Source organism: Pseudophryne corroboree, chromosome 2 (assembly GCF_028390025.1).
Source record: "Pseudophryne corroboree isolate aPseCor3 chromosome 2, aPseCor3.hap2, whole genome shotgun sequence".
NCBI lineage: Eukaryota > Metazoa > Chordata > Amphibia > Anura > Myobatrachidae > Pseudophryne > Pseudophryne corroboree.
Window position 1 is genome coordinate 272,592,776 of NC_086445.1, and position 12,728 is coordinate 272,605,503.

At 48.8% G+C, this 12,728-nt stretch overlaps 1 protein-coding gene across 2 annotated transcripts in view; it reads left to right on the forward strand.

The window, feature by feature from the left end:
• The window catches only part of ZC3H13 (zinc finger CCCH-type containing 13), a 301,667-nt gene that overhangs the window by 284,889 nt on the left and 4,050 nt on the right, over nt 1–12,728 (forward strand). For both annotated transcript variants that reach the window (XM_063952816.1, XM_063952817.1), the window contains one exon: nt 8,975–9,175. In XM_063952816.1, the coding sequence (XP_063808886.1) occupies nt 8,975–9,175 (201 nt within the window). The remainder of the gene's footprint in view (nt 1–8,974; nt 9,176–12,728) is intronic.

Here is a 12,728-nt window from a genome sequence, read left to right on the forward strand (position 1 = left end):
ACGGGGCCAGGACAAGAGATCCAGGAGTGAGCTTCGTGGATGCTCCAGTTCTTTGGGCCTTTCATCTGGCCTATCTCTTCCCTCCAGTGACTCTGCTTCCCGGATTCCTGGGATAATTCTAAGAGGATGGTGGCAAAATCATTCTTGTGGCTCCAGCATGGCCCAGATGCCATTGGTTCACGGATCTAATAGATTTCTCCATAGACAAGCCCTCACCTCTGCCTCTTCGTCCAGACCTACTCTCCCAGGGGCCCTGCCTCCATCCGGACCTGCCTCGTCTGTCTTTGATGCGTGGCTCTTGAGACATCCATCCTAAGGTAAAAAGGATTCTCTGGGGTGGTGGTTGAGACTATGCTTCATGCTAGGAAGCCAACCTCAGCTCACATTTATCACAGGATTTGGCACTTTTTCCAGTGGTGTGCTAATTATTGCTACGACCCCAGGCAGGTCTCAACATGGGTATTTGTCTAGCTTCTCTCAAGGTTCAGGTCTCGGCTTTGTTTCCAGAAGAGACTGGCTCCTTTGACAGATGTACGTACCTTCCTTCAGGGGGTACTCCGGATACAGCCTCCATCCGTTCCTCCGGTAGCTCCTTGAAACCTGTCATTGGTTCTTAGGGCCCTACAATGCAGTCCTTTTAAACCGATCCAAATGGTAGACCTGAAGTGTCTTACCACTAAGACCCTTTTTCTATTGGCTATTGCTTCAGCTCGTAGGGTCTCTGGCTTGGAAGCTCCCCATTTCTGATATTCCACTTCGACTAGGTTACCTACCTAAGGTAGTCTCTAAATTTCAACGAACCAATTGTGGTACAGGCTTTCCAGGAACCCGGTCTCTCCCCAGGTGAAGCCTCTTTGGATGTGGTCTCTGCTCTTCGGACCTACATGGACCACGCTAGTTCTGTTAGGAAAACAGATGCCTTATTCATCCTCTATGGATTCCATAATCTGTGCTGGCCAGCCAATAAACAAACATTGGCACTTTGGCTTCGCTTGACCATATCACAGGCTTACACACATGCTGATCTGCCTGTTCAGAGTACAGTGTTTGCTTGTTCTACTCGCTCTGTGGCTCCTTCATTGGCAGCACGCTGTGGAGTGACTGAACAATTATGCAAGGCTGCTAACGTGGTCTTTTGGCCACACACTTCTTAGGTTCTATGCCTTTGATACATTTGGCTCTCAAGATGCAACCTTTGGCCGCCAAGTCCTCCTTTTCAGCTTAGGAGCATTCCCTCCCTATAACAACTGCGTTGGGACACCCCAAGGTTAACCCTGTGGAGACCATGGACCCCGAAGAAGAAAAGAAAGAACACTTACCTTCGTCATCTCTTTTTCTTCGAAGTGCATGGGATCCACAGTGCGCCCACCCTGATGCACCACGCTTCAATGGGTTGCCTTATGGTCACCAGTTCCCTTCTCTTTTATCTGAGAGTGTGATTTTCTGTGTGTACCATACTTTCTTCTCTCATTTCTCCAGCTCCTGCTTTAGGCTTGTTAACTAAACTGATGTGCCTGAGCATTGGGGTGGGGTATGAAGGCAGAGGAGCCCACTGCATCTTGGTAGCCTCACAAAGCTTTATTGATCGGTGCCAGTCTTGATCTCCAACCAGATCATACCCAAGGGTAACCCTGTGGATCCCATAGAACTCGAAGAAAAAAGAGTAAACGAAGGTAAGTTTTACCATAACTCTCTTTTTTGCTGCTAGCAGTGCCGTTGAGGATGCAGCGCTCACACCGGCAATCCTATCATCCAGACCTGCTCCAATGGCTAGAGCTCTGGCACCATAATCGGTAACTCTGGCTTGTCTCTGGAGCTCACGGGGATAGACAGCATGGCCAGAGCAGGGGCTCAGGTAAGCGGCTCCCTGGTGTGCTTATACCTCACTGGACCACCAGGAACGTTTGGACTAAGGGGACACTTTGAGAACGGCTGTAATACTTGGTAGTCGGCCCTCTGGCAATGGTTAAATCTCCCCTAAGGATAGTCTGCTGTCAGTGTACTTCTGCTTGAGAGTTCTGTGCAAATGTGTTTCCACAGACGGAGCTTCTTCACCAAGTGGAGCCAATACCACTTTAAGCTCCTGTCCCAACACCTCTCATTGTCACAAGTGCGCCACTCCCTGCTACGGTGGCTTCAGATCCTCCAAATTAGACAAGGGGGGGGGGGGGGGGATGTTTGTTCCTGATCCAGGTCTGGACACCGCTTACAACAGATGCAAATCTGAGCTGATGGGGTTTCTCAGTCCTCATCACATCCTTTATTCCCTTAGTTTCCCCTTGTGGTCTTACGGGGGCTAATCAGATTTATCCCTTTGAGCCTTTAAACACTAGACGATTGCTTACAGGAAAACTATTTTCTTCCTGGTTATCTCCTCTACCCGGAGGGCATTTGTTCCGTTTCTGATCTTTCACACAGATCGGGTGGTCCTGTGCATCAGGATGAATTTTCTGTAGAAGGTGGTTCCATATCAACCAGGAGAGTTGTGGTGCTTCTCTTCCAGTGGAGGATTAGCGGGTCCACTATTGTCTCTTGCTTCAATGGACTTTTTGTTTATGTGCACAGGACCAAGGCCTTTCCGATGCTCAATTCAGTTTGTACTTTATGATGTCAACAAGTGTGGTTGGCTTGTTTTGAAGCAGATTTATTGCTAGGTCATCCGTCAGGCCTTAACTTTGGCAAACAAGCCAGTCTTGACTTGGTAACAGCCCACTCGACGGAGTCAGCTGGTACATCCTGGGCATCTCACCGTTCTGCCTCGGCGTAATAGCTTTGCAGGTGGACTATTTGGTTCTCTGTAAACACTTCCATTAACTTCTTCGTTTGACATTTTCACCTGTACAGATGCTAGCTTCGGGCGTAGGGTCCTACACACATCACAGGAGCGGTCCCTCCCTTAGGGCATCCCATTGTTTTGTTAGTGTTTCCCCATGTATGAAAGAGAAAATGGGACTTTGTTTCTTGCTTGATAAATCCTATTCTCTGAATTTTATTGGGGCACTGGACGCCCACCCTCACGAGCCTGGCTTTTGCGGGGTTGTTTTCTTGGATTTGGTGGTACAGGCCCACTGAGTTAATACCACTGAGTTAATATTTGTGCCTGGTTTGCTTCCTCTTCTCTGAGGCACTGTCCTGGGCTTTGTTAGTGTTAACTGGTTTTCTCTAACGTCCTAGTGGATGCTGGGGACTCCGTCAGGACCATGGGGGATAGCGGCTCCGCAGGAGACAGGGCACAAAAGCAAGCTTTTAGGATCACATGGTGTGTACTGGCTCCTCCCCCTATGACCCTCCTCCAAGCCTTAGTTAGGTTTTTGTGCCCGGCCGAGAAGGGTGCAATCTAGGTGGCTCTCTTAAAGAGTTACTTAGAAAAAGTTTTTAGGTTCTTTATTTTCAGTGAGTCCTGCTGGCAACAGGCTCACTGCATCGAGGGACTTAGGGGAGAGATTTTCAACTCACCTGCGTGCAGGATGGATTGGATTCTTAGGCTACTGGACATAGCTCCAGAGGGAGTCGGAACACAGGGCTCGCCCTGGGGTTCGTCCCGGAGCCGCGCCGCCGACCCCCCTTGCAGACGCTGAAGATGAAGAGGTCCGGAACCAGGCGGCAGAAGACTCTCAGTCTTCATCAGGTAGCGCACAGCACTGCAGCTGTGCGCCATTGTTGTCAGCACACTTCACACAGCGGTCACGGAGGGTGCAGGGCGCTGGGGGGGGGCGCCCTGGGCAGCAATGTATAATACCTGTATGGCGAAAAATACATCACATATAGCCCTTGAGGCTATATGGATGTATTTAACCCCTGCCAGATATCTAAAACTCCGGAGAAGAAGCCCGCCGAAAAGGGGGCGGGGCCTATTCTCCTCAGCACACAGCGCCATTTTCCCTCACAGAAAGGCTGGTGGGAAGGCTCCCATGCTCTCCCCTGCACTGCACTACAGAAACAGGGTTAAAACAGAGAGGGGGGGCACTGATTTGGCGATATGTATATATATTGAAATGCTATAAGGGAGGAACACTTATATAAAGGTTGTCCCTGGATAATTATAGCGTTTTGGTGTGTGCTGGCAAACTCTCCCTCTGTCTCCCCAAAGGGCTAGTGGGTCCTGTCCTCTATCAGAGCATTCCCTATGTGTGTGCTGTATGTCGGTACGTGTGTGTCGACATGTATGAGGAAAATATTGGTGAGGAGGCGGAGCAAATTGCCTGTAATGGTGATGTCACTCTCTAGGGAGTCGACACCGGAATGGATGGCTTATTTATGGAAATTACGTGACAATGTCAACACGCTGCAAGCCGGTTGACGACATGAGCGGGCCGGCGAACAAATTAGTATCTGTCCAGGCGTCTCAAACACCGTCAGGGGCTGTAAAATGCCCATTTACCTCAGTCGGTCGACACAGACCCAGACACGGACACTGATTTCAGTGTCGACGGTGAAGAAACAAACGTATTTTCTTTTAGGGCCACACGTTAAGGGCAATGAAGGAGGTGTTACATATTTCTGATACTCCAAGTACCACAAAAAAGGGTATTATGTGTGAGGTGAAAAAACTACCTGTAGTTTTTCCTGAATCAGATAAATTAAATGAAGTGTGTGATGATGCGTGGGTTTCCCCCGATAGAAAATTATTGGCGGTATACCCTTTCCCGCCAGAAGTTAAGGCGCGGTGGGAAACACCCCTCAGGGTGGATAAGGCGCTCACACGCTTATCAGAACAAGTGGCGGTACCATCTACGGATAGGGCCGTACTTAAGGAGCCAGCTGATAGGAGGCTGAAAAATATCCTAAAAAGTATACACACACATGCTGGTGTTATACTGCGACCAGCGATCGCCTCAGCCTGGATGTGCAGAGCTGAGGTGGCTTGGTCGGATTCCCTGACTAAAAATATTGATACCTTTGACAGGGACAGTATTTTATTGACTATAGAGCATTTAAAGGATGCATTTCTATATATGCGAGATGCGCAGAGGGATATTTGCACTCTGGCATCAAGAGTAAATGCGATGTCCATATCTGCAAGAAGATGTTTATGGACACGACAGTGGTCAGGTGATGCAGATTCCAAACGGCACAAAGATGTATTGCCGTATAAAGGGGAGGAGTTATTTGGGGTCGGTCCATGGGACCTGGTGGCCAGGGCAACTGCTGGAAAATCCACCGTTTTTTACCCTAAGTCACATCTCTGCAGAAAAAGACACCGTCTTTTCAGCCTCAGTCCTTTCGTCCCTATAAGAGTCATATCTGCCCAGGGATAGAGGAAAGGGAAGAAGACTGCAGCAGGCAGCCCATTCCCAGGAACAGAAGCCCTCCACCGCTTCTACCAAGTTCTCAGCATGACGCTGGGACCGTACAGGACCCCTGGATCCTACAAGTAGTATCCAAGGGGTACAGATTGGAATGTCGAGAGGTTTCCCCCCTCGCAGGTTCCTGTAGTCTGCTGTACCAATGTCTCCCTCCGACAGGGAGGCAGTATTGAAAACAATTCACAAGCTGTATTCCCAGCAGGTGATAATAAAATTACCCCTCCGACAACAAGGAAAGGGGTATTACTCCACACTATATGGTGGTACTGAAGGCTAGGTGAGACCTATTCTAAATCTGAAAAATTTGAACACTTACAAGGGTTCAAATCCAGATGGAGTCACTCAGAGCAGTGATAGCAAAGAACAAGGGGACTATATGGTGTCCCGGGACATCAGGAATGCTTACCTCCATGTCCCAAAATTTGCCTTTTCTCACCAAGGGTACCTCAGGTTCATGGTACAGAACTGTCACTATCAGTTTCAAGACGATGCCGTTGGATTGTCCAAGGCAACCCGGGTCCTTACCAAGGTAATGACCGAAAGGAGGATTCGTCTTCAAAGAAAATGGACGACCTCCTGATAAGAACAAGGTCCAGAGAACAGTTGGAGGTCGGAGTAGCACTATCTCAAGTAGTTCTACGACAGCACGGGTGGATTCTAAATATTCCAAAACCGCAGTTGTTCCGACGACACGTCTGCTGGTCCTAGGGATGATTCTGGACACAGTCCAGGAAAAGGTGTTTCTCCCAGAGGAGAAAGCCAGGGAGTTATCCGAGCTAATCGGGATCCTCCTAAAACCAGGAAAAGTGTCAGTGCATCATTGCACAAGAGTCCTGGTAAAAATGGTGGCTTATTACGAAGCGCTTCCATTCGGCAGATTTCACGCAAGAACTCTTCAGTGGGATCTGCTGGACAAATGGTCCGGATCGCATCTTCAGATGCATCAGCGGATAACCCTATATCCAAGGACAAGGGTGTCTCTCCTGTGGTGATTACAGAGTGCTCATCTTCTAGAGGGCCGCAGATTCGGCATTCAGGATTGGATGCTCGTGACCACGGAGGCCAGCCTGAGAGGCTGGGGAGCAGTCACACAAGGAGTGTGATCAAGTCTGGAGAATTCTCTCCACATAAATATACTGGAGCTAAGAGCAAATTTATAATGCTCTAAGCTTAGCAAGACCTCTGCTTCAAGGTCAGCCGGTATTGATCCAGTGGGATAACATCACGGCAGTCGCCCACGTAAACAGAAAGGGCGGCACAAGAAGCAGGAGGGCAGTGGCAAAACTGCAAGGATTTTTCGCTAGGCGGAAAATCATGTGATAGCACTGTCAGCAGTGTTCATTCCGGGAGTGGACGACTGGGAAGCAGACTTCCGCAGCAGGCACGACCTCCACTCGGGAGAGTGGGAACTTCATCGGGAAGTTTTCCGCATGATTGTGAACCGTTGGGAAAGACCAAAGGTGGACATGATGGCGTCCCGCCCGAACAAAAAATGGGACAGGTATTGCGCCAGGTCACGAGACCTTCAGGCGATAGCTGTGGACGTCCTGGTAACACCGTGGGTGTAACAGTCGGTGTATGTGTTCCCTCCTCTGCTTCTCATAACCAAGGTATTGAGAATTATAAGACATAGAGGAGTAAGAACTATACTCGTGGCTCCGGATTGGCCAAGAGGGACTTGGTAACCGGAACTTCAAGAGATGCTCACAGAGGACTAATGGCCTCGGGAGCTAAGAAGGGATTTGCTTTCAGCAAGTACCATGTCTGTTCCAAGAGGAACCGTGGCATCGGCCTTTAAGAAAGGACCTGCTCCAGCAGGGACCTTGTCTGTTCCAATACTTACCGCGACTGCGTTTGACGGCATGGCGGTTGAACGCCGGATCCTAAGGAAAAAGGCATTCCGGAAGAGGTCATACCTACCCTGGTCAAAGCCAGGAAGGAAGTGACCGCACAACGTTATCACCACATGTGGTAAAAATATGTTGCGTGGGTGAGGCCAGGAAGGCCCCACGAAAAAATTTCAACTAGGTCGATTTCTGCACTTCCTGCAAACAGGAGTGTCTAGGAGCCTCAAATTGGGGTCCATTAAGGTTCAAGTTTCGGCCCTATAGATTTTCTTCCAGAAAGAATTGGCTTCAGTTCCTGAAGTCCAGACGTTTGTCAAGGGAGTATTGCATATACAGCCCTTGTGTGCCTCCAGTGGCACCGTGGGATCTCAACGTAGTGTTGGGATTCCTCAAATCATATTGGTTTGAACCACTCAAATCTGTGGATTTGAAATATCTCACATGGAAAGTGACCATGCTGTTGGCCCTGGCCTCGGCCAGGCGATTGTCAAAATTGGCGGCTTTGTCTTACAAAAGCCCATATTTGATTTTCCATTCGGACAGGGCAGAACTGCGGACTCGTCCCCAGTTTCTCCCTAAGGTGGTGTCAGCGTTTCACATGAAACAACCTATTGTGGTGCCTGCGGCTACTAGGGACTTGGAAGACTCCAAGTTGCTAGACGTTGTCAGGGCCCTGAATATATATATATATATATATATATATATATATATATATATATATAATTCCAGGACGGCTGGAGTCAGAAAGTCTGACTTGCTGTTTATATTGTAGGCACCCAAAAAGCTGGGTGCTCCTGCTTCTAAGCAGACTATTGCTCGTTGGATTTGTAGTACAATTCAGCTTGCACATTCTGTGGCAGGCCTGCCACAGCCAAAATCTGTAAATGCCCATTCCACAAGGAAGGTGGGCTCATCTTGGGCGGCTGCCCGAGGGGTCTCGGCTTTACAACTTTGCCGAGCAGCTACTTGGTCAGGGGCAAACACGTTTGCTAAATTCTACAAATTTGATACCCTGGCTGAGGAGGACCTGGAGTTCTCTCATTCGGAGTCATCCGCACTCTCCCGCCCGTTTGGGAGCTTTGGTATAATCCCCATGGTCCTGACGGAGTCCCCAGCATCCACTAGGACGTTAGAGAAAATAAGATTTTACTTACCGATAAATCTATTTCTCATAGTCCGTAGTGGATGCTGGGCGCCCATCCCAAGTGCGGATTGTCTGCATTACTTGTACATAGTTATTGTTACAAAAAAATCGGGTTATTATTGTTGTGAGCCATCTTTTTTAGAGGCTACTTCATTGTTATCATACTGTTAACTGGGTTCAAATCACAAGTTGTACGGTGTGATTGGTGTGGCTGGTATGAGTCTTACCCGGGATTCAAGATCCTTCCTTATTGTGTACGCTCGTCCGGGCACAGTACCTAACTGAGGCTTGGAGGAGGGTCATAGGGGGAGGAGCCAGTACACACCATGTGATCCTAAAAGCTTGCTTTTGTGCCCTGTCTCCTGCGGAGCCGCTATCCCCCATGGTCCTGACGGAGTCCCCAGCATCCACTACGGACTATGAGAAATAGATTTATCGGTAAGTAAAATCTTATTATTCGGGGCAGGGGCTGGGGGGTATAGGGCAGGATGAGCCTGTGCTGTCAAGTTCATCGTTTAGTTCCCATACTCCTCCAGCACCATCTATACACCAATGTTTTGCCAATCTCCCCCCTCCCCCCACGCCATAAAAGTCAGAGAAAACAATTTATCGGGTAAGAACCAAAATCCTATTTTAGCAATGCAGTTGTACTCTAAACATGTGTTTTCTTTTCACAGATCCTCTGGATGTAATTGATGTAGACTGGTCTAGTTTGATGCCTAAGCAGGTGAAGGAACCACGGGAATCTGGTGCTGCTCTCTTAAAATTCACACCTGCGGCTGTGTTACTGCGTGTTGGCATTTCAAAACGTCTAGCAGGACCTGACCTATTCCGCAAAGTTAAAGATACCTGCCAACAAGCTATAGAAAAGCCTAATGGTATGTTTTCTTTACGTTCTTGTACTGGAAATAACCCTACTTTTGTCACCAGGCTACCTCCTTTCACGAACATGCAGTTAATAAAAAATAAATCCATGCATTCAGTGCACTGTACCTATTTTCTTTAATTTATTAATTAGGAAGCAATTTATACAGTTATTGGACATGAAGTTATTTAGTCTTACAGCTTTATGTACCGTATCAGTCGTTTCATCCTTGAGTACATTTTACAGGTACTAAAGAAGAAAAACTTTTTTTCTCTGACGTCCTAAGTGGATGCTGGGGACTCCGTCAGGACCATGGGGAATAGCGGCTCCGCAGGAGACAGGGCACAAAAGTAAAAGCTTTAGGATCAGGTGGTGTGCACTGGCTCCTCCCCCTATGACCCTCCTCCAAGCCTCAGTTAGGTTTTTGTGCCCGGCCGAGAAGGGTGCAATCTAGGTGGCTCTCCTAAAGAGCTGCTTAGAGTAAAAGTTTTGTTAGGTTTTTTATTTTCAGTGAGTCCTGCTGGCAACAGGCTCACTGCAACGAGGGACTTAGGGGAGAAGAAGTGAACTCACCTGCGTGCAGGATGGATTGGCTTCTTAGGCTACTGGACACTAGCTCCAGAGGGACGATCACAGGTACAGCCTGGATGGGTCACCGGAGCCGCGCCGCCGACCCCCTTGCAGATGCTGAAGAGAGAAGAGGTCCAGAAATCGGCGGCTGAAGACTTCTCAGTCTTCATGAGGTAGCGCACAGCACTGCAGCTGTGCGCCATTGCTCTCAGCACACTTCACACCAACGGTCACTGAGGGTGCAGGGCGCTTGGGGGGGCGCCCTGGGCAGCAATGAAAGTACCTATGCTGGCTAAAAATACATCACATATAGCCCCTGGGGCTATATGGATGTATTTAACCCCTGCCAGGTTGTCCGAAAAACGGGAGAAGAAGCCCGCCGAAAAGGGGGCGGGGCCTATTCTCCTCAGCACACAGCGCCATTTTCCTACACAGCTCCGCTGCTAGGAAGGCTCCCAGGCTCTCCCCTGCACTGCACTACAGAAACAGGGTTAAAACAGAGAGGGGGGGCACTTATTTGGCGATATTATTATATATTAAGATGCTATAAGGGAAAACACTTATATAAGGTTGTCCCTGTATAATATAGCGTTTTGGGTGTGTGCTGGCAAACTCTCCCTCTGTCTCCCCAAAGGGCTAGTGGGGTCCTGTCCTCTATCAGAGCATTCCCTGTGTGTGTGTGCTGTGTGTTGGTACGTGTGTGTCGACATGTATGAGGACGATGTTGGTGAGGAGGCGGAGCAATTGCCTGTAATGGTGATGTCACTCTCTAGGGAGTCGACACCGGAATGGATGGCTTATTTAGGGAATTACGTGATAATGTCAACACGCTGCAAGGTCGGTTGACGACATGAGACGGCCGGCAAACCAATTAGTACCTGTCCAGGCGTCTAAAACACCGTCAGGGGCTTTAAAACGCCCATTTACCTCAGTCGGTCGACACGGACACTGACTCCAGTGTCGACGGTGAAGAAACAAACGTATTTTCCATTTGGGCCACACGTTACATGTTAAGGGCAATGAAGGAGGTGTTACATATTTCTGATACTACAAGTACCACAAAAGAGGGTATTATGTGGGGTGTGAAAAAACTACCTGTAGTATTTCCTGAATCAGATAAATTAAATGAAGTGTGTGATGATGCGTGGGTTTCCCCCGATAGAAAATTATTGGCGTTATACCCTTTCCCGCCAGAAGTTAGGGCGCGTTGGGAAACACCCCTTAGGGTGGATAAGGCGCTCACACGCTTATCAAAACAAGTGGCGTTACCGTCTCCAGATACGGCCGCCCTCAAGGAGCCAGCTGATAGGAGGCTGGAAAATATCCTAAAAAGTATATACACACATACTGGTGTTATACTGCGAGCAGCGATCGCCTCAGCCTGGATGTGCAGCGCTGGGGTGGCTTGGTCGGATTCCCTGACTGAAAATATTGATACCCTTGACAGGGACAGTATTTTATTGACTATAGAGCATTTAAAGGATGCATTTCTATATATGCGAGATGCACAGAGGGATATTTGCACTCTGGCATCAAGAGTAGGTGCGATGTCCATATCTGCCAGAAGATGTTTATGGACACGACAGTGGTCAGGTGATGCAGATTCCAAACGGCACATGGAAGTATTGCCGTATAAAGGGGAGGAGTTATTTGGGGTCGGTCCATCGGACCTGGTGGCCACGGCAACAGCTGGAAAATCCACCTTTTTTACCCCAAGTCACATCTCAGCAGAAAAAGACACCGTCTTTTCAGCCTCAGTCCTTTCGTCCCCATAAGGGCAAGCAGGCAAAAGGCCAGTCATATCTGCCCAGGGATAGAGGAAAGGGAAGAAGACTGCAGCAGGCAGCCCATTCCCAGGAACAGAAGCCCTCCACCGCTTTTGCCAAGTCCTCAGCATGACGCTGGGGCCGTACAAGCGGACTCAGGTGCGGTGGGGGGTCGTCTCAAGACTTTCAGCGCGCAGTGGGCTCACTCGCAAGTGGACCCCTGGATCCTACAAGTAGTATCCCAGGGGTACAGATTGGAAATTCGAGACGTCTCCCCCTCGCAGGTTCCTGAAGTCTGCTTTACCAACGTCTCCCTCCGACAGGGAGGCAGTATTGGAAACAATTCACAAGCTGTATTCCCAGCAGGTTGATAATCAAAGTACCCCTCCTACAACAAGGAAAGGGGTATTATTCCACACTATATTGTGGTACTGAAGCCAGACGGCTCGGTGAGACCTATTCTAAATCTGAAATATTTGAACACTTACATACAAAGGTTCAAATCAAGATGGAGTCACTCAGAGCAGTGATAGCGAACCAGGAAGAAGGGGACTATATGGTGTCCCTGGACATCAAGGATGCTTACCTCCATGTCCCAATTTGCCCTTCTCACCAAGGGTACCTCAGGTTCGTTGTACAAAACTGTCACTATCAGTTTCAGACGCTGCCGTTTGGATTGTCCACGGCACCCCGGGTCTTTACCAAGGTAATGGCCGAAATGATGATGATTCTTCTTCAAAGAAAAGGCGTCTTAATTATCCCTTACTTGGACGATCTCCTGATAAGGGCAAGGTCCAGAGAACAGTTGGAGGTCGGAGTAGCACTATCTCAAGTAGTTCTACGACAGCACGGGTGGATTCTAAATATTCCAAAATCGCAGCTGTCTCCGACGACACGTCTGCTGTTCCTAGGGATGATTCTGGACACAGTCCAGAAAAAGGTGTTTCTCCCGGAGGAGAAAGCCAGGGAGTTATCCGAGCTAGTCAGGAACCTCCTAAAACCAGGAAAAGTGTCAGTGCATCATTGCACAAGGGTCCTGGGAAAAATGGTGGCTTCTTACGAAGCGATTCCATTCGGCAGATTTCACGCAAGAACTTTTCAGTGGGATCTGCTGGAAAAATGGTCCGGATTGCATCTTCAGATGCATCAGCGGATAACCCTGTCTCCAAGGACAAGGGTGTCTCTTCTGTGGTGGCTGCAGAGTGCTCATCTACTAAAGGGCCACAGATT